This window comes from Neolamprologus brichardi, chromosome 17 (genome assembly GCF_056152115.1).
Source record: "Neolamprologus brichardi isolate AB-2024 chromosome 17, ASM5615211v1, whole genome shotgun sequence".
NCBI classification, from domain to species: domain Eukaryota; kingdom Metazoa; phylum Chordata; class Actinopteri; order Cichliformes; family Cichlidae; genus Neolamprologus; species Neolamprologus brichardi.
This window is the reverse complement of record NC_142120.1, coordinates 13,963,721-13,986,557: the sequence shown is the minus strand read 5'-3', so window position 1 is coordinate 13,986,557 and position 22,837 is coordinate 13,963,721. Positions and strand designations below refer to the sequence as shown.

General features: G+C 41.0%; 1 protein-coding gene across 4 annotated transcripts in view; it reads left to right on the top strand.

The window, feature by feature from the left end:
* anks1b (ankyrin repeat and sterile alpha motif domain containing 1B) overlaps window positions 1-22,837 on the top strand; it is a 271,727-nt gene that overhangs the window by 201,519 nt on the left and 47,371 nt on the right. For all 4 annotated transcript variants that reach the window (XM_006780780.3, XM_006780779.3, XM_035906771.2 and 1 more), the window contains exons 14-19: window positions 1,412-2,061; window positions 2,646-2,768; window positions 5,639-5,708; window positions 8,514-8,620; window positions 19,970-20,068; window positions 21,422-21,574. In XM_006780780.3, the coding sequence (XP_006780843.2) occupies window positions 1,412-2,061; window positions 2,646-2,768; window positions 5,639-5,708; window positions 8,514-8,620; window positions 19,970-20,068; window positions 21,422-21,574 (1,202 nt within the window). The remainder of the gene's footprint in view (window positions 1-1,411; window positions 2,062-2,645; window positions 2,769-5,638; window positions 5,709-8,513; window positions 8,621-19,969; window positions 20,069-21,421; window positions 21,575-22,837) is intronic.

The window sequence follows — 22,837 nt, the reverse complement described above, 5'->3', positions numbered from 1 at the left end:
AAAAGGAGGGTCGGGGCTCGACTAACACAAGAAATAAACCCTTTTTCTTACCAGTATTATAGTTTAATCAGGAAATGAATGGAAAACGAAATCTGATTTTAGAAACCTGCCTTGGATGCAAAGCAGTGAAATCAGTTGTTTTTATTGGGTTTTTTGCCCTCAAAAAATGGGAAATAGGTGCAGCATGTACATAAAAGTACATAAGTGATACAGTTTATAAGGGAAAAACAGAATCTGTACAATTCTAATGAGCTTGAAAGTCAGTATTTGGTATGACTTTATTCATCAACACAGCCCGAACTTACTTAGGCAGCTTTCTTGTCATTTCTTTAAGCAGTCTTCAGGAATAGTTCTTCAGACATTCAAAGCTCTTCCTTGGATGTTGACTGTTTTTTGTTTCATTCCCTGTAAAGATGATCCCACACTGCTTCAATAATGCTATGGAGGCCAGTCCATGACTGGTTGTGTTGCGTGTTTTTGCATACAGGTATGCTTTTACTGCATTTGAGGTAATGAAGTAATTGCCAGTCAGATGCTTGGATGTCAAAGTCTGTTATTTTCACAGTGGGTGTAAAAACTTGAAAGATGGATTATAGTTCCTCGGTATTAATAGTAAAGTCAGTGCAGGGGCGGAGCAGCTCCTTTCTAACCTGAGAAATTAACTAACTAGTTTTTGTTTGATTCTAAGCCTCTCCTTTACTACACTCTCATATTTAGTGTAAGATTTGTCATGAGTCTGAGAATGTGGCAGTTCTGGTGAAATTACATTTTTCCTAATGAGCGTATCTTTATACAGAACATGTAAACATACATGACTTAAGTTGTAACTAATGGAGATGTAATTATAAGCATTCACTGATACAATAATAGTCAAGTATACACAGAACCCGTGCACACACACACACACACACACTTCTTTCCGACTGCTGCACACAGACAGAGTGAGTGGACGTCTAAAAGCATCCCCTGAAAAATTAAAATAAAATGAAAAAATACTCAAACCACATCGATGGTCTGAGAATATCTGTCTGGACGAGTTCATGCATACATGTAAGTTCAGATGCACAAGCATGCCATTTGCACCCACACAGTGAAGGCGCAGAGGTGCAAAATGCAAGTCTGGAGCCCTTTTACTCCTCTGAGAAACAAACAGCTCTTCTACAAGGGAAGCAGAAGATGCATTACCCTGTTCTTATCTTCCTGTTTGCAGCTAGTGTAGTTTTTACTTTTCTTTCTCTTTCTGTTATTTGATGAGTACTTTATTCTATACTTGCTGTCTTGTATTGTTGGAATAAATTCATTCATTTGTATCATTGTTTTGGCATTTGACTCAAATACAATGCACATGCTTAGGGTAATTTGTTTGAGATAATGGTAATCACATTTTTTTGTGCATGTGTCCTGTCTGCAGACGACATCCCTTATCAGCGAGACCCGACTCCTCCTCCTCCCTGCTTGTCCTCCAAATCAAACGCTCTGTCACAGGACCACAGGAAGAGCCACATCCCAGAGGAGTTTGCAGGCCTGCTTCATGGATCTTCTCCAGCCTGTGAACCCCCCGATACACCTTACCACCTTTACAGCCCCAAATCCTTTAAAAATACAGATGTCCAGAGCAACTTTCTGCAGACCCCGGAGTTCAGCATTGTGATCGGCGGAGGAGCCAGTCAGGTCTTCTCCCGGCCAGGGACTGAGTCATACTCTCAGAGCTTAGCCAACGACACTCGAAAGCCACAGGTTGTGTACCGGACTATCTTCCACACCAAGGTCAACCAGGACCAGGCTCAACCCAGAAACTGTGAACAGGTAGATCTCCCTCGTGGATGGTCTACCCTGAGCCACCCACCCTCTTGTTCCTCTGGTCAAAACGGAGAAGTTGCAGATTTACGGGGAAGCCAGACAGGAGCGACATCCAGAGACAGTTCACCTGGGATTGGCTACGAGGAAAGGGCTTGCACCCTTGGGAGGATGAGGTCCATGCCACGCAGTGTGTTGGACCTGCAGCTTTCGAAATCTCTTTCTAAGTCTGATTCTAACCTAGTGGCAGTGTCTCCCATACAGGTAAGTTCTCGCTACCTTAAAAGTGTCATTCTCTATGCAGCCAGAGCACTAAAAAGAACATGAATTCTGCGATTTAGATTAATAAGAGTTATTAACAAGAGTCTTTCTTATTAAGTGTTTCTGATCATTCATTTGACATCATAAGTAAAACTTCACTCTTTTTAAACGTCTGCACAAGCAAAGAAGTCTCCAGTATTGTTGTACTGAGCACGAATGCAAATATCGTAAATATTCACTTATATAAAAATAATTTGCATCTTGCTGTGTCATGTGACTTCATAAACAGAGCAGAAACCAGTCCAGCCAATTGGATAACTCATCAATCTGGGTCACAATGTTCTCTGCCGCAGCACATTTTATGAGACTTCTGTAATTCATTGTAAATAAATCATGAGCTAAATACATAATCTGTTTGATGAAAATAGTGCCATTACAGCTGAAAGTTTGATGAGCACTGAACGGACTTATTTTCAGTTTTAGTTGTTCATATTTTTAAGGTTGAATATTTGGCAACTTTTTTTTTGCATCTCGTATTTGTGCAGTAATTAAGCACAAAGTGTTTTATTTTGTTTTTTTTCTTACAGGAAGAGCACAGCTGGGGGTCCGGATCACGGGGCCAGGGCCCTGGAAGTCCGAGCCCACGTGAAGGCGCCAGCCCGGAGGGGAGATTGGAGAGAACGCCGTCTTTCACTGCTGAGTGGGAAGAGGTAAGAAGACAGTTTTCCTGACATGCACAGCTTATCACCCAACATTTAGCATCAATTGCAATATTAAAGAAGAAGCCAAGTTGTCAGCGCCTCTGCTCTGACACTGCATTTATTTTGGTGATAAAATGGATTAAATCCATCGTGCTTTGTCAAAGTGAACCGTCTCAGTAGGAAACAGTTGAAAACTCCGCACCCACAGCAGTGGGCTGCTTCAATTTTTCCTCCCTTTGAAATACACTCGGCTACTACAGTGCAGAAGGAGCCCAAGTGCTAATTTAACATGCTCACATATTGATTTTATTCTGTAACCAGCGATGAAGCTGCAGGGAAGACCCATGTATCTCAGAGAAGGCAGTTTGTAGTTTCTATTAAAGAGCTGCGGTCCAGGGTGCTGCGTGCTTTGGTCTTGGTGTGTTTGTGCCCGGGGTTCTTTCAATATTAAAGGGTCTCTGACACAGTTGTGATGCATTGACTGGACGCCACTGTTTGGATCCTTATAACCATTTGGGGTCACAGACACATTGACTTCCGCTCACTCTTCACACCTCAGAAAAAAAGCACTCGTTGCACCCTGACACACCCAGAAAATGAAAAACCAAGTTTTGCAAAAAAAAGAAAGTTCCATCACACGTAATCATGGGGATGCCTTAATTAGTCTCTCTATTTTTAAAGTGACTCTAATGCATGTCAGTGGAAGTCCATTTGTGCGTGCCTTTCCACATTTGCATGCACATGTTCATTAATTCCTCCACGCAGCTCATGACTTCCTGATGATGATGAATTGCCATATGGAATTTTCCACAGTTCTCATATTTCTTTTTCTGGATAATTGCATGCTGCGTGAGGAAGAGATAAGGTTAGATTGGCCCCGGGGAAATTTAAGGTTGGTAAACAGGGATTTCAGAGGAAAAAATAACAAAGCTGCTCTATATCTATCACATGCTCAGGAAAGTGTTGCATTATTGAGAAGAGAGGAGTGGCAAGGGACATTCCATAACAGTCAGTGATTTGAAGATACTCATTCTCTTTAGTGCAACAAGCTGAAAGGTAGTCCAATATGCTGGTTTATACAAAAAAATATGGTTATTTAGGGGGGGGGGTTCTTCTTGGTCAAAATCTAAATTCAAGTGACCCAGATTAGTCTCTTAATCTGAGCCTGACACATGAAACATGGGTTGCATTCGTTTTATTTTGTAGGGGAGCTAAAATGTCGAGCTTAAATACTCCAGAGATCTGCTGTAGATCTAGTAAATGCATCTGATCATATTTGGAATTAGGACCTGCAAACTATTTGACATTTCTTCAAAGGTAACCATTCTATCCCTGCTTTGAATGACTGTGAATTGTTATGGTAGATCTGCCAGAACTTGCATTGTGCAGATGATATTGATGAACCTGCAAGAAAAGATGCTGGAACATCTTGATAAAGCATTGCCCCAGCTCATAACCAACAATATCCAAGGTATCAATTTAGATTTCAAAGTCAGTGGGACAAGACAGGAAATGGTGAAGACCTTCAAGTATCTTGGTTCCATGATATTAGATAAAGGCTTAAAACTTGAGATTTTGGTAAAGACAGCAGCTGAAATACCAAAATTTAAGACCACCAGCTAAGTTGACACTTTTGTGTTCCTGCCACCTTATTTCAAATTCCAACGTTCAGAGTTTGACATGTCATCCCACAATATACATGTTTAACTATATAAGTCTATATATATATAAGTCTACACTCATATACAATATAGACATAAAACAATTTAAGCTCACAAACCAAAACAACAAACTGCTCTTTTACATTGGCTAAACACCCTGTGATTATCTGTGATTATCTGTATGTGCTCCAAAATTCACCTGCTGTGCTTCCTGTTGTCTAACTTTCTGTACGCCTGTGAAAAATGGACCCTCGTGACAGGACTCCAAAGACGTATTCTGGCATTACAGATAATATAGTCCATGACTGATGTGTTATATAATATAGTGTCAAATTTTAATTGGTCCATCACCCGGTGATCTTCTTCTTTGTTGTTTAACGATGATTCAAAACATCTCAGGCACTTCTGTGCAGATTGGCTTTGATGTCTTGATACTGGGGTGGATGAATGGATATGACTTGACCCAAACCAACTGCTTTTAGACTTTTTAGACCTACAGATTGTCTCCCTGCCAATATTGTCTTACTGCGTTTAAATAGTTGTAGTTGTACACGTCATTTTTTTTCTTTTTTTAAAATAATGTATCATTAACAGCATTTTTGATTCATTAGCTTTACTTCAAAATAAAGTTGTTTAGAAAAATGTCACATCAGCTTTAAATCTACCACTCTGAGTCTTGATTTATTGCTTGCATTTGCATTGGTGCTTGGTGTGTAGTGACATATGCAGAAATTACTTTCAGTTTATCCTATTACAAAGACCACCTTCATGGTCTGTCAGCTTGTAAACAGCATTTGAATTTGTCAGACCTGACTCCTTGAACACTCAGGTTTCTCTGACCTCTGAGCCAGCGGTGCTGAAATGTAGGTGGATGTGCAGGTTGCATAGTTAAGTGTTATCAGCAGGTCCAGGGTTGAGGATGGTCATTTTACTGCTAGTAGTCAGACACTAATGAAGCCACACTAGCTCTCTCCAGTCCAGCCTTCTCCTTTCATCTCTGCTCTGGTGTCTTTAAATTTCCCGTTCCTCCATGCTTTTCCAATTCACAGGGGGAATGACTGGCATTGAGCATGCAGGCTGGCGTAATGATCATGCTATGTGACACTCGAATCTAGAAATAGGGGTTAGCCTTATTACTGGGAAATGACTTTTCCTTGCACACACTGTACATCTCTCTAACTGAGATTCTCCCTCACTCTCTTTCTCTCATCTGATCAGATTGACAAGATTATGAGCTCCATTGGGGCAGGAATAAGCAGTGGATTGGACATTAAGGATGATACCTCAGGTAAGAACGGGCATGTATGAGTGAGTGTGTGTGAATCTAACTTTTAGGGCAAGTCATGCGTATCAATTAAATTTTTAGTCATATGCTTATATGTTGGGCACCATTTTTCCATAGTATGATAGTATTGCACTTAACATAGCAGTTGCTGAGTAATTAAGAGATTGTGATAAGTTAGAATCCGAGTTTTGTTACTACCAAACCTTGGGTAATGAGATAAATTAGCAGTGTTGGAGTGTTACTCACACATAACTTGATACTTTAAAAAAAATTACTTACTAATTTGCTTATTTACTTCTGAGAATGGAATTTCTTATGCTATTCATTACCTTACGTTTGTGTTATTCTTTAATATGCCCTCTAATGCATTTCCATAGTCCCATACACCGACACAAATCCCTACCCTACAGTAATAAGGACACACAATCTTTCTTTTGAACAGAAAGCCAACAACACAAAGCAATGCTGAAAACCAGCCCAAAGTGACTTTGAAACGAGTGCCTCTTGAAGTTCAGGCTCTGGCTGCCAGACTGGGTTCAGCATACAGTCAGTTCTTTGCTAGCTTTGTGTCAACGTTATAATGCAGTATGGACACAGTTTGCACTTTACCATCATGCTCTGGTGCTTTCTCTGTTGCTGTGGTAAAAATATACTCACAGCCTGCTGGATAGGTCTTTGCCTCAGTTTTTGCCAGCAAATTTCCAGTGTTTTGCTAATATGCTATTAAGCACTAATTAGCAGGTATGTGTATTTGTGTTGCACATCTGCAGTGAATCACTGCAGATTGCTAACAAAGCTTGTTAACAGTTACTTAGAACCCCACTTTCACTTTGGGTTCCAAAAAAACACAAAATGTGTATGCTTTAAGTTAGTGCTTCAACCAAACCAAAGGGTGGCTACACCCATCATGGATATATGGTCTATATTGTGTGTGCTTTGGTGGTAAAGTGCCATTCACACAACATTATACTGTGCATAGATCTTTTAGAAAAAGGTTTCTTTAAGCTTATTGATCGCATTAAAAACACATTATTTGTAATTGAAATAATGGGTGTTAATGATGAATTAGCAACTGCCACAGATCTTATAGGAGCTCAGCTCTCACTGGGTCCGACATAACTTGAACTGAGGCATTGACCCTGTCAGCTAGACCCATTATAGGAAACAAAAGAGAGACCCCACATGTGGTAAATTTTGAAATAATGGGGGGAAAGTGACGGCATAGCAGTTCAGATAAGAAGTCACTTAAAATACTAATGTTAAACTTGCATTTTTTTTAAATTATTATTATCTTTTTGGATTTGTAAAATCTATGTAGGTTGTATATAGAATATTAGAGAGAGGTGGAGTTGCAAGGAAATACTAAAATTTGAATAATTGATTTCCTGTTTTATTTTCAGCTAAGAAGCTTTTTTATATTGTTGATAGAAATGGTGGCCAAAACTATGAAATTAAGACTGCCGTTGTTAATTTAAGAATTTATCTGATTAGCACGTGGGTGGTTTTGTAAGCGATCTTGTGTGGTTCTTACAGGATAAATGGAACTTTTTTTCTGCACAAAAAAGCACTGTTTTTGCCAGTTTCCTCACCTGCATACCTTGAAGTCTCCACTAGTCATCTATTTACTGCATTCATCCCCCTTTCCCTGTATTAAGTCCCCCATCCTCCACGTCCTGATCCTCTCTCTCTCTCTTTTCATCTGTGAATGCAAAGCTGCTTTTATCCATGGTTACCACAGAGAGAAATCCAGTTTATGCCACACCAGTTCTTCCCACCAACAACATATACAAAGCACCGCGCGCACACACACACACACACACACACTCAGACGTGTGTGTATATTTATGGCCACATGGATACAGTCAGCATGGTGCTGGTATGAGCGGTCGGCAGCTCAGCTCGCAGACAAAGGAGCTGAAGATGTTGCAAGGACTATTATCAGCAGTGCGAGCCAGATATATGTAGAGCAGCAGAGAGAGAGCAGGGTGATGATCGACACTGAGAGAAGACGGAGACTGGAGGTAGACAGGGGAAAGTGAGCGAGGGAGAGAGAGAGTGAGCGAGCGAGACTGAGAGAGTGAGGGAACGAAGGAGGAAAGCAGTGCGCTCAGAAAAGAGAGAGAGACAGAGAGAGAGGAGGCTGCAGAAGCATACAGATGAGAGTGGGAGTACTTGATAAAGAGAAATCTACAACGCGGGCAGCTCTCTCTCTTTTTCTCTCTCTGAAACACACACACACACACACATTTGCGTGCACACACACACACACACACACAAGCTCCGGGGAGCAGCCAAGCGAGCGCAACAGCTGAAAAGAAGCTGCTGCTGTGCTGTGCACGACAAACACACAGTCGATTTTGCTTGCGGATCTATACCTCCAGTCTTATCCATCACCCATTTCTGGCAGGATTTAACCTCCATGACAGAAGCTTTTTTCTGGATACAACTTCAGCCCTCAGCCCCTTCCCATCTTTCCTCCAGCTGGATTCAGAGAAAGAAGCGTCTGGACGTCTTAACCTCCACTTTTACCTGCTTGCACCCTTGCATGCTGACCCCCTTCATACTCACCATGCCCCTTGCCTAGCCTCCTTTTCTTCCCCCCTTTCCCCCCTCTACCTGCCCTCCCTTCATCTTTGTTGTCTTGCTGCCTTGCCAAAAGACTCTTCAAAACCATGGCGGGCTCCTTCGACAGCCACTTTGCCCGCCACAACATGATGTGGCAGTGCCAGCTGTCTCAGCCAGACTGCCGCTGCTACCGCGTGGATGGCTACTCCCTACTGAAACGTTTGCCCCTCCACCCCCTTATAGGTCCCCGCTGCCCGCTGCAGTCTGTGGGCCAGTGGCTAGACTCCATCGGCCTGGTCCAGTACGAGAACCACCTGCTGGCCAATGGATTTGACAACGTCCAGTTTATGGTGAGTGTTTTCATTGTGTTTTGAGGGAAAAGAAAGCTTCTTCAAGCTTTCTCTGCTCCTCGAGCTCATCATGTCATTGTTTTCTGTGCAGGGATTTGCATGACCAGCATGTTTCCTCCATCACTCTGATTTTTTAGTTTGAATTTATTGAATTTCCCCCTTTTTTTTGTATCATCTTCTCTCTCTTTCTTTCATTCTTCCCTTCCCATCATTACTGCCTCTCCCATCTGATGCCATGTGAGGTCCTCCTACGCACAGAAATCCTACACCACATTTCTGCCACAGCAAAAAAATCCAGCTCCAGCATCATGCTGCACACATACGTGCTCATGCTGCAATAAAAATGCATGCTGAAATCACAGTTGTTTTACGGTTTTTGCACGCATCCGCTTGCACACAGAGGAAAAACTGTGCACGCAACCACCTGTAGCCTGCGGATCGGGATCCAAACTGATAGTCTCCTCTAGTTTATGCAATCCCTTCTTAATCAGTGACGTAGGAAGAGAAACTCGCTAGGTCATTTTGGACATTCTTTTGATGTTGCATGTGTGTGTTAGTGGGAAAGATATCCACAGAAGAGGGAGGGATGAGCAGGAAAGTAGGAAATGAAAACAAGGAGAGAAAGCAGTAGAGAAGCGATGACGCTCGATCAAGAAAAACTGCAGCAGAAGCAGAAAGATGGGAGACAAAGCAGAGAGATGCTGACTGGATGACTTCCTCTTCAGTTGGAGATTATTATTACTAATAATCTCCAACTGAAGGGGGGGCGATATCTCAAAAATGGCAAATATAAAGGGGTTCGAGGGTTTATCCAGTTCTCTAATTCTGGTTGACTTACAGCCTCTTATTTTCTCCTGACTTCTTGACATCCAGAAGAGAGAATGCAGATAAATGTTGATGTTTCTGACATCAGGTCAACCGCCAGGGTATGCATGGATCACCATAAGTATTTATGGATGCATGTAAGCCTGTGTGAGCGTTCTGGTCCTACACTCAGTGTGACCTGCATCTGTTCCTTTAGTTACCCTGGCAACAGGATGAAATCACACCATCTCTCTGTTGTGTGTTTCTCCCACACGTGGTCACAGTTTATCTTGTGGTTAAAGTATTTAATACAGATGAAATGGTTTTGAAGAAGCAGTAGGTGTATCTGGGCCGTCTAAGAGAAAGAATTAAACATGGTGATAATTGCAGCGCACTGTGTCTTCAAAATATACAATTCTACCCATTAGAGAGAGCATAAGTTTCCCCTTTTTTCTGAGTCAGTTTTATTTGTATAGCACTAGTTCACAACAACAGTTAGCTTCAATGTATGTTGCACTGTGAGGTGGAGGAGACCAGTTTAGCTATGAGTTGTTCGTAGTCTTTCTATGCTCCTCTTTTGAAAATGCAGGAGAAAGGAGGCATAATCAAAGTGATAGACATATAAACCCATGCTGAGTGAAAAAAGTCCGTAATTGGATGTCCCCTAGCAGTCTTAATACATAGCAACATATCTAAGGCATGGTTCAGGGTCGACAGAGCATCCTTAAGTATAAGATTGATCAAAAAGTAAAGTTTTCAGCATCACAAGTAGAAATGGTGCTCATCTTCTGAACCCACTGGACGGGAGCCAGATAACTGAAGACTTGGACTTCCTAAAAACCATGAGTAAGCCTATGCTCTAAGAATGAAGTACAATATCGGGATGGAGAAAGACAGAAATTCCTGATTTTCTTAAGCTGGTAACTGTTGAGAACACATGCGGTTTTAGAGAACTTCTTGGTCTTAGTTTGATCTAGTTAGCCATTCTCGAAAGTCAAGTTAAAACCTGGAGCACCTTCATGGTTACTGTGTCAGGGTAGCTGAAACGGTACCATTCTTGCCTTGTGTACTTAGGGGATGCATCAACGCAGTGATAATGGCAGATATTTCCTAATAAAGCTCAACATATAAAGCATACTTGAATTTTTTTATTGGCATACAGATTCATTCAGAAGCATTATCTCAAACTATCTTTTAATAAGATATTTATCTAAAACCAACCTGCCATCTGGAGTTTCAGCACAACTTCTAATTTTAATTGGAAATTTATATAAATCCATTTTCTCATAATGAATCGAGTTTCATGGGTGTCTGCAGAACATTACATTATTTTTCTGTTTACATCCTCCTTTGGTAAGTTAATGAGCAGAAGGTAGGAGTCACTGCAGCAGCTGTTAGTGTCCAGGCAACTGTTAACGTCACACATAGGCTGTTCACAGCTTTTTGTTTTGTTTTTTTGAACTCACATGTATTTTTTAAGCCCGTGGCTGTGCACCACCGTTTATGTATCTGGATTACTCTCGTGTGGACCTAGTTTATTGTCAATAACATTGTTTCTGAGAGACTCTGGGATTATCTGTTTTCCTGGCTTTACTCCCTCCATCCCATCACCCCTCTTTAAAAACGTATTCTCAATAGCTCAACCGTCTCCTCTGAAACGCCTTTAGATACAATTAATATTGAAAAGAGCTAAGATGAAGCTGCCTCGCAAACATCAGAGTAACTTCAAAGTCTCTTTTTCTAAGTGGTGCTTTTCTCCGGGTGTTAAAGTTTCGCTGGTGTCCCCCATGCTGAGTAGAGTTTGTAACTCCTTTTATGCTTTTTAACAGTCTTGACTAAACAAGAAGGCTGCTAATATTTTTCAACCTAGAGGGGGAAAAAATCAGTGTCCACCACAAATTGATATTAATGCGATTTAGGCACAGGCTACAGGCATTATGTTGGGCGAGAGCAGCTCTTTTTTATTGTTGACTGGGTTCTTGAATGAGAGCTTTGTGCCACATTCATTTCACTCAGTATGGGAAATCGAGTGGCGTGGATGATTCAAACCACGACTCTGCTTATTACAAAATAAAAGCTTTTTTTTCCCCTTCCCGTTTCAAGGCCAGTTCATTTGTACAGCTGATTGGTTTGCAAATTAATTTGCCCTCGAGTTTGATCTGCGTCAGTGCATAACTGTGAAAGGCCCCATGTGGCGTGCAAGAATATATACATCTATATAGACATGAATACTGTTTAAGTATGGGCCTTCCAATCTACCATTATCATTTACTGCTAATAGGGATGGGTGTGTCTGGGCACCTTAACCACCCAGTAGAGGACGAGTGCTGCTGGATTGACGGACAAATGGCGAGGAGTAGAACGGTCGTTATGGACACAGAATTTTATACGAAGGACACTGGATAGAGGCTAATCACATCCACTTCAGTGACCGTTCATGTATGGAAAATTTAAAGACAGAGACATGCAAGAGCACGAACACAGACAGGCAGAGGCTGACTCATGTTAGCTGTTTCTGTTTGGATCCAAACAGGCCCTCATGTCTTGTCTTGCACTTTGACTTGCTGAATGAGCTACTAAGCGATTCTTCATTAAGCTATTTGTTGGTAGCTTAACCTCTTACGCTCGCTATCGCCTGTCGTAAAATCTTCTTCAGTGTTTGTTTGTGGTTTTTTTATCAAAACAATGCATTACTTATTTAATTCCTGTATACTTGACACTACCTTTGTGGTATTCTGCAGCTTGATAAACAATAAGCCTTACTGTATATATGTCCACGTATCAGTACAAATTCCCATTCTAATTTAAAGGACATACCCTAAACCTTTGTTTCATTATTGAAGGATTAGAGCAAACAGTAACGTTGTCAGGAAAACACACCCCAAAGTTCACTTCATATGATGCAACAAATGATGCTACAAGACTGTTCATCTCTAGTTTGTTAATGCGAAAAATCTCTTATGTTAGCGAGTTGCAATAGCAGGAGCTTTGCAGAGGTTTCATAGTGCTTGCAACCTGCATAGTTTTCTTCCTTTACCCTTACATTCATGTCCTTTCTTGCATATCATCTCTTGTGAAAAGTTGCAGATTACTCTGGTGTTTTTGTCCTTTTTATTATTGGGGCAATTGCACCATTTCTTTCTTTCTAACTCTCGATTATTTAGAAAATTAAATGACTTCTGTAATGCAAGAGTACAGTAACATGATCACAGAGGGAAGGATCACATCCAGAGGGAGTTTTGAAAGAATGTTGGAAAGCAATGACAAAACGGTCAAATAGAGAGTAAATAATGTCCTTACAACAATGAACCATTTATTAAACCTTGTGCTAAAAATTCTCAGCTGGAACTGTACCACATTTCATGCGACAGTAACTAAGCACAACACATGCTGCATCTGCTGTAGTCCTAGCAGCATGTGGTGGCCTCTTCCATGAATGTGCTACACTTCAAAAAATAGTGCTGGTTGCATTTTTCATAACAGATACTGGACCCTGGTACAGGCGGCAGACAGGGTGTAACAAGAGCATATATTTGAATAGATTTTCAGATAGTGGCCACCTGGCAAATGTATGTAGTCACTCTCTGTAGTCACCTCCTCTGATCTGGGTTTTTTTTCCCTCCTACCCTTTTTTAAAAGAGTTTTTTTTAGGTGCTCATCTGCATACATTATCCAGTTGCTTTTTTGCCACTTGGCAGGTAATGTACTGCGGGTGTTTCTGGGCTTTCTCACAAAAAATAGCCGCCTCCCGGGTCTGGAAGTTATGCCGATGAGTGCAGGGAACCTAAATGGTCAAGATGTGTGCTGTGAAACTAAAACAAGGAGACAAAGGACGATAAAATGCTTCATAAAACTGAAGGGCACTGGAGAGTCTGTGATATTATCGCTCCCTAGTTGTTCATCATGGCGAGCAGCAGCCTTTCATATGTTTTCTAAGATGCAAATGCATCTAGTGAGAGGAGAATTGAAAGCAAAGCTACGTCATATTTATGGGATCACTGGAGCGAGAAGCCCATTCTTCTTGTTTAGCCCTCTAACTGCAGTCACATTGTCCCAGCTAATACTCATTACAATCAAACCCACACACACACACACTGCATGCCAGCACATATATATGCTCAGAATATCCGAATGAATAGAGGATAGTGAAGAAAGCTGATTTTTATTTAAAGCACAGTTGTGATAGAAAATAATAGAGAATTCCTACTAAGTGCCACATAAACTGGTTATCGGTGGACTGTGGAGGCACTGAGATACACACACTAATACAAAAGAATGCCATGTGCAGTGAAACCTCCTTAATCATGATGCTTTTTATTTAGTTTCATTCAACACAGTGAAATATAAGAAGGATAAAAGACTCCAGAGCTGCAGAAGAATGAGGCCGCAGTGAAAGAAATGGAGAAGTAAAGCATTATGTATAATAAAGAAACAGCAGCTGAATTAGAAAAAAAAAAGCATGCAAAGCTAGCAGAATTAATTTGACCCTGAGCTTCTCCTGATAGTGAAGTTAGGAAACAACAGCATTAGAAATAACACAATCTCAGTATTCATATTTCATAAGGTGGTTACATTTAATACAGCTTTTGAAGGGATTTATTCTGGAACCGAAATTCTTCAAACTGCTGCAAAGTTGTAGAAACTTAAGTCACTGCCTCTTCACACGGGAGAAGGGGATAAATCTAAGAGCAACAACTTTTGTAAAGAAACCAAAAGGAATATGAATTACAGACTAAAAGTGCAAGTGAGGACAGAGAAGAGAGGGTTTGAATAGTTAGTAAGTGAGAGAGAGGCAACAAAATAATGAGGAAAGAGGAACGCTTCTGAAATAAGCGGCGGAGAATCGCAAAGAGAGAAGATCAGACGGATGAACACGGGCATGGAAAGAACAGAGAGAGAGAGCAAAGAGACACAGTAGGCCGAGCATGATTTGTAGCACACGCCCGGGCCTGTTGGAGCCGATAATGGTCGTCACTACTATCGTTTTTTGCTCCATCTCTAATCTCAGCCTCAACCCCCTGCTACTGCACATGAATTTTAATTTCTGCATTTAGAGATTTTGCCCTCTCTGGCACAGTCGTTAAGCGGCGTGGTCTAAGTATCACAAAATAACTGCGGGCTATGGCAATTGTATCAACTCTGTGGATGCTAAAAACCTCCATAATGGATTGTTAGAGCTCATACCAGTCCTGCATATCAATTTCTAAGATAAAAACTATGTTTACCTCCAGAATACAAGATAAACAGTAGAAGCAGGAGGAGGAAAAGCACAACACCGTCATTAGTTGCTTTCACTTATTTCTGCTGGCTGTTGTGTTCATCTATTCATGTGATAACTGATCCCATGATCCATCACGCGCACTTGGAAGTGGTAGCCATACTGTAGGGCAAACATAATGTTCAGACAAAGAGAAACAGGACAAAATAGGTTTGGAGAGAGAAAGAACAAACATTGAGGAACCCCATCTCTCTGCATCAGGAGCCCAACAGGGAGCAATTAGTCATGCTTCTTTAAACCCCCCCAATCTACTCTGCTCCAACTCTCGGAGTCATTACTCTGGTGTGAAGTTGTAGCATTGTGGCTCCAACGCCAGCTTCTCTCTGTGCTCTATTAATCAGCCTGGGAGCTGATCTATGAACTGCACTCTTCTTCTTCCCACAGAGGTCCCAGTGTACAAGTAGGTGAAGACATTGTGGAAGCTAAGGTTTAGCCACAGAATGAGCCCGATCATCTGCTGCATTCGTTTTCACAGCCCGGTACAGTGACAGGCAGGTGGACCAGTCACGCCGATCACTTTTCATGGGCATTTATTTAGTTTTTCATCTGATCACATTATGTCATTTTCAGGAGATCTTTGCAACCTGCATATTTCATCTGGATCTTTCAAAGGTTGAACACAAAGCAGAAGTAGGCTCACTCAGAGATCTAGAAGTAATCAGATTACAAAAGGGAATTCAGTACTGGAGTTATTGGGGATAAAATGGCAAAATCCCACTCTTAATTTCAAAAGCTTTAAATGAATTCTTATACAATAATACTGCAATAAAACTACTGTTCTTTGTAAGGTCCTAAATTCATCCAACTTTTCAAAATGGACCAATCTACCTCACAGCTACACACCTTTAAAGTCTGCTAACGACATCATATAAGATATTATATTATCTGTTTTTATATGATCTGCTCTGCAGTTGTTTTTTTAGACTGTGGTGTAAACAAAATGGATAGAGATTTCATTTTATTGAGGCAAAAACAAAACATCATGACTTCATATTTTATTATTAAAACAGGCATCGCATTGCTGTTTAGTGCAATTATGGCAGCCACACCTAGAGGAGCTCCTCAGTCATGGACCTCTATGCCACGAAGCTGCTGGTGCATAGTTCTCTTTGCGCTGTAGCTTACCATGGTCTGCTGCTCTGTGGCTGAGCTAGAAGCGCTTCCACTTTACGATAATACCACTTAGAGTTGATTGTTGATATCTAGAGGGGAAGACATTTCACAAAGTGACTTGTTACAATGGTGGCATCCTATTACAGCACCGTGCTCCAATTCAGCGAGCTCTTTAGAACGACATAATCTTTCACAAATGCTGGTAGAAGCAGACTGCCTGGCTAGCGGGTGTATTCGAAGGTTAAGAGGTGCGACTCGGTACTTTTGTCCGAGCACAATCTAGCTTTGAAATTGCTCAAGAGACTCTAAAAGTTTGCTCATTACCTTTTAGAATTGCTTCTTGAAGCCTGGAGCTGGAGTTCGGGATGTGTTCCTGCTTAGCAATCGTAGAGGTGGAAACAGCCAACTCCAGAGTGTCTTTTAATGCTACTTACAAAATGGCACCCACCTGTTATTTAACTCACCAAAGCCCCTGGTATGCATTATACAAGTTCACAACAGAAGCTCAGCTGCTGCACCAAAAGATTCAAATCTCTTAAAACACACACATTGATCTTTTAGTTCTAACCCCAGCGCTGCTTCCTCGTTTCATTAATACAGCCTCTCGCATTTCATTACACTTTTCTTTTACACTGCACCTGTTCAAAGCCATTACGCCGAGCGTACATGTCTAACACGGAGTCAAATTCACTTTAGCATATGCAGACCTGAGCGCTGCAGTAGTCAGCAGCGCTTTTCCTGGGAAGCCATTTAAAATTCAGCATGCAGAACGCTGCCTCCTTCTTAAATGCAAATACAAGCAGATGCAATTAGCAGATACACAGCTGGACGCAGAATGGCGTAGGAATCTGCGTGAGAGAGCCATAAAGCGCAGCATGTTTCATGCATGACTGCAGAAACTCTTCAGGAAGCTGCAGTGAAAACTAAACTGCAGCAATGGCATACCTAGAATGAAAATGTCACAGCCAGGGAGCAAAATGTCCTTTTTGAGGGCAGAGTGTTCCCAGCATCGATCTCTACGCAGAAATGAAATAAGATGGAGGAAAACAGCAGCTATCTGGTATCTGCCAGTGTTCTTTTTTTCCTTCTTATCTTCTGTGTTATTAGTTAGCTCTTATTAGTTTGACATAAAGGAGATGTGGAGGGAATGACAAGTGTAATCCTTCAGTACCACAGAGTGCGCGCTGTCCGTGTGTGCTGGGAGTCTATGGATGGCCCTGAGACTGCCTGCAGGCTGCCTACACAGTCCCTCTCCTCTCCCATTTTCTTTGCCATCATTTTGATGATTACCTTTCTTTACTTTTCACTTCTGTCATAATCTGTATTTCTGACCATATTTCTGGCTGAGTCGCTGCTTCTCGGTGCTACAGCTGTCTGCCTGCACACCGCATCTCTTCTTTCCTGTAATTATCTGTCTGCATGAAGACTCCCTCTCTGTCTCTCTTGCGGGAGAATGACTGATAACTCTCTTATGGCTTCCCATTGGAATTAATTAAAGGTGAGGCTGTATGATACCCATATAGGCTCTTGTTAGTCTTAATAAAAGACCATCGTACTGCTGTCTGCCACTCTCTGTTGGTTGTGGAAAATCTCTTTTTCTTTGTTGTGTTTCCTATGATACTTTTTCCTCACAGCTAATGAAATCTTAATGCAATATTATCTGAGGAATAAACTCAATTTATTAATGTTATGGTCTAAAAACTGTTTTCAAAGGTAAACTACAGCAGCTATATGTGGCATTCTTAATAGTGTGGTATTAATATTTAGGGGTGGGTTTTTATAATCGATGTATCGCTTAAAATTGATTCTAGCTTGGATAACGTAACTGAATCGATTTTTTAATATAAATTTATTTTGCCCGAAATGCCAGAATCTCAGGTTAAACCTCACAAAATTTCAACAACCACCAAACAGCTAAGACAGTAAATGAGAGCAGGAACACGGATTCTGCACAAAGACGTAAACAGACAGCGCGGACCCGCCAACGCATCAGAATCAGTGAGATGTCGCCTTTCTCACCTGACAGCACGGACACGGTCGGGGCTGAAAGCCAACAGCTCGCTGATTCTGATGTTTCGCCGGGTCCGCGCTTTGTGTTTACGCCCTTTTTGCGCCGATTCTAAAGCTGTTAGTTTTATCTCTCTCCAAACAATATTGACCGACCCAGTAGCAAAAGAAGATCCAAACTACGCTTCACATAAACATCGTCATGAATTCCCTCTGACTTTTCCTGTTTTGCTTCCACCACACTTCATGCACAGCTCTCTCTCTCTCTCTCCTTCAAGAATAGTTTCCCGTCTAAAAATCAGTTTTCTGCATTATTCGCTTGCTTGTTACGCACAAGACTGCCGTTGTTTACAGGCTGTCAGCCGCTGTTTTTTTCTTTTTACTTACTTCCGAAAAGAAAACCCAATTTCTGCCGTTCAATACTGAACAAATTTAAACTTTTTTAAAATTATGCAAAATGCAAAACGCTTAGCCGTGTCTGTAATAAAACCGCTGTAACTTCAGAGGTAATGTTCATATGTTGATTAATGGTTTTCTTAATCATTTTTGATGTACTGCAGAATATTTTTTTATAAAATCCCAGGCCAGGAAAATCACCTTCATGTGTTTCTGTGTTTTATCTTTAGCTACTTTGACACAAAGGCATCTGCTGTGACGCTTACACCTTTGATAAAGTCTTGCGAGTGTCAGCTTCCTTTTTAGATACAGATACAAAAAATATGTAAATCTACTGATCTGAATTATAATATTTCTGACTGTCCAAATTTCCCAGATTCAAATCGAATTGAATCGAATCAATCGAATCGAATTGAATCGAATCGTGGATCAAATCAATTCGGGACCTTGTGAATCGGAAACGAATCAATTCTAGAAATGAGTGACGATACCCAGCCCTATTAATATTCCAGATAATATAAATCTACACATTAGCTTCATATGGCTATCTTGTTACAGATCTGTAGTTAAAACATTCTCATATCAATGTAGAAAAGAAGAGGGAGCAAGATAGAAGTGTTGATATAAGACTGCCAATCTAAGAGGTGTGATGATTCAAAGAGAGACGTACCTGTGGACTTGGATGTTCTCAAACATTCTAACTCATAATATCTGCTATAAATAAGATGATACTGAGATTTTTAAACTCAGATTTTACCATCATTATCCCACCTTATTAAACCAAATGCACACTCTGTGTCAGAGAGTTACAAAACTTAAGAAAACTTGATGAGTTTGCAAATAAGATTTTATTACTTAATGAAATGAGGAGAAAACTGCAACGAGGTAGCACGTATATTTTTTTCTCCAACCACTGGGGGAAAAATATCATCCATAAAATTTGGGTGTTATTATCTCAAAATGTCAAGTTAATTATCTCAACGTTTTGACTTGGTACATCAAACTTCAAAAGTAACTCATAAATGAGAAGAAAACTTCAGAATTCTGAAATAATAACTTGAAATTTCAACTGGCAACAAGCTCCCATAGAAAGCGGAGGAAAATCCAGATATCTGAAACTAAACAGAGCAGGGATTTAGAGTCTACCTGAGTTGCAGCTTAAACTTGCACAGACATTTTTCGAACATCAACACTGGACAATATTAAAGATGAATTGCTCCCTCCACATGTAACGCATAAAAGCAGATGCGTTCTTACTGGCGGAAATGCTAAATGTGCTTGGGTAAAGGATGCAGGAAGGCAGGGACTTGTCTGGCCAGCTTGCTGGGTATTTACAGGACAATTACCTGCACTGTCCTCAAATAGACATTACACAGACTTTGCACTTGGAAGCTGGCAGCGTAAAGACCACCTAATGTCAGATCTGAAAGATGTGGACCTTTGTGTTCTTGCATGCAGCTCCGTCGGGTAATGTTTAGAAGAAACCACGTTGTATTTATGTCAGAATAATGAGTTGTGGTGCATTGCCAATGCGCTGTACACGAAAGCTGCTGATAGTGCAAACTTTTATCAGAGGCAGTGCTAAACGGGGTCAGGCTATAAGTACCAGAAGTGAAGCGTTTCACACTGAAAAGAAATTTGAGATGTGGCTCTTCAGTTGTTATTTTTCAAAGGAGTTATCTGTAGTGGAGCCTTGTTGGTTTGTGCCGTAACCTGTTTTGAAACCCTGTGTGTTATTTGGTGTTTTACAGGGCAGCAATGTGGTGGAGGACCAAGACCTGCTGGAAATTGGAATCCTCAACTCGGCCCACAGACAACGTCTCCTGCAGGCCATACGGCTCTTGCCCAGGGTCAGCGCTGCAAATAGTAACACTATCACACAAGAATACCACAGAGTCTACAAAGTGGATAATTTAGTCAGTCTGGACTGGGTTTATTGCAGCATCCATCTCAATGAAGTTATATAAATTCATGACCAATTGAAGGAGAGAATCTTGAGCCGGCCTGTACTCAGTCCTTTTTGTTTCATATAAAATTCAGCGAATCTTCTGCTACATCTGTTTCCGTGTGATATAACTCTCTGTGGGTGGCTAGGTATCTCTCTGCATGTTCTGCTCAACACTTGAACAAGAAGCATGCAGAGAAAGGTGCACCAAGCCACATTATCACAGCTTTGAAAGCACATAAAATTAAATGATGCGAGAAACTGCTAAATCCATACCGTCTCGCATCTGCAAAATGCACTCAATAAAAACATATCGACACGCTTTGAGTCGACATTTGCTGCTGAAAAGAGACCGGAAGTTGTTTTTTTTTCTTTTAAAAAAGGCCGCTGCTATATGTTAGCAAGGTCAAATACTTTTGTGCGAGTGTGCAAGAGTCAAAGTAAGATCAAAAGTGCTCAGCTGCACACAGGGAGAGCAGAAGAAAGGAGTCTGCAACAGAGAGCTAAGAGAAAGGGGAGAGTCTGAGCTCGGAGATAAGCATGCTTCATAGAGACTCCAAAGAAAACTTTGATCTCCGGTCAGCATTTTCCTCCTCTCATCCCCAATAAACTTTTCAAAACACTGTAAGAGATGGAACCTTTTAACTTTTGTCTGCCCTCTCACAAAAAGACGCACACACTTGTGCAGACACATGTAGGCGAACACATGCTTAACTTAAGGTGGAGGTTGCAGAACGCTTGCTTGAAGCAACATAAGCTCTCTGAAGCGCTTTTGACTGTCAAAAGAAAAGTGAATGAATTATGTATTATCTGCTACACTCAAAGTGTCTCAGTGCAAGCAGTGAGTCTGCTTTTGGTGTCTTTTTTACAAGCCTTCTCAACAGTTGTGCTCGTGTTTCCTTTGCCTGTACTCGTTTAGCTTCCTCACCTGTTTCCTTTCGATTGAGGAAAGCCTTTAATATGGAATGCATCTTGAAAATAAAGCATGGCACGGGAATAAAATGGAAATTAGTAATAGGTATGTAGGCAGTAAGCATTCGCACCAGATCTTGCTTCAGATAGCACTTGTTTTTCTGCAGTAAAATTTCAGGTCTAAAATGTGGAAAATGAGAAGAAAGATAATCCGCTGTGCTCACATCCTCGTGTTATGTACAAGAGCATGCAGCGAGAACAAACAGAACTACAGAAAAGTAATAAAAAGTGCGCTCCAAAGATAAACTTCTTCCGTAATCCCTTTTTTCTGCTCTGTGTACTTAAGGTGAGACCTATCGGATACGATGGCAACAACCCCACATCAGTGGCAGAGTGGCTGGAGTCTTTGGAGCTCGGGGACTACACCAAGTCTTTCCTTGTCAATGGTTACACTTCCATGGAGCTGGTCAAAAAGATCTGGGAAATTGAGCTCATCAATGTAAGTCAGTGCTAAAAATACCCATATTAAAAGATAAAATCTAATGAAAGCACAAAGGATTACATGGGAAGCCAAAACCTAATTTAGCCACTGGGTGATATGTTACTTTTTCCCAAGACAATGAGCTCTGCAGTTCACTTTGAGTCAATTCCACATTACATTTCTGTGGCCATAAATACTCACTAGAGCACAAAAAAAAAAATCAATTTGCAGCTGAAAATGCCCAGTAAGTTCACCATTTAATCCCTGAAACAGCAACAGTCAGCTGTTTCAGGGAATCTCTGAGTTTTTGTTTTTTAACCATAAATTTGAGTCCCGTCTTAAAACTTCAGGCAAATGGTCAAGGTAGCAGAGTTCTGAATTCATTGCTTTTTCTTTGTTTTTTTCTTCGCTAAAGACATTTGTGGCAGAACCCATGAAAATATGTTCAAACAAGACAGGTTTGAATACACTTGTGAGGTAAAACTCCCTCAACCAATTCCAGAAACTTGATTCTGTTCATCTGGACGTTTTCACAGTGAGAGTTTCGTCACTACTCCAAGTGACTTCTTCAGTCTCAGCTCACTGCAGGTTTCACCTGCCTTATATACATTTACATAGTGGCCGAAAGTAGTACCACTGACTAACAAGAGGCTGTTTCATAGTCATTAATATGCAAATTGGGAAATTGCAGCAATTTCTGGGACTTCCTTACCTGGATGATTGAGCACACATCGAGACACCCCTCAGTCAATAGTCAGATATCTAGTCAGATTTTATTTCTGTACATATTCTCAAGCATAGCATTGGTTCAGGCAAAGCACCATCTAATTCTCACCCACCATCCCACAAGTTAATCTCATCCCATCCAATTTTCCAGCTGCTATTCACACTCCTTTAACCTGCCTAAAGTTGCTGCAAGTCACTTGGCAACCCCCTTCCCTCCCCTATCCCTAACATGCTGTGTCCGATATTGTCGCTTACATTCTTCCCACCTGTGGCTTGCTGTGCATGCTCTATGAAGGGTGCGGAGGTTTGTATCTCCTATTGAGTGTACATATTATAACCCCGGAAAGTCATACTTCAGTAGCCATGCAGGCTTGATTGTTAGCCCTTTGGCTTCTTACTCGAGAACAAGGCTGAAGTTGATTCAGAGGCCATACTGTAAAGAAGGCCCATCAGGCATTTCTTCTCATTACTGTGCAATATGTGCTGAGAAAACAAACTGGAGGGAGGTGCATTTTTTTTTACTGTTAAATCATAACATTGCTTTGTCTTTTTCTT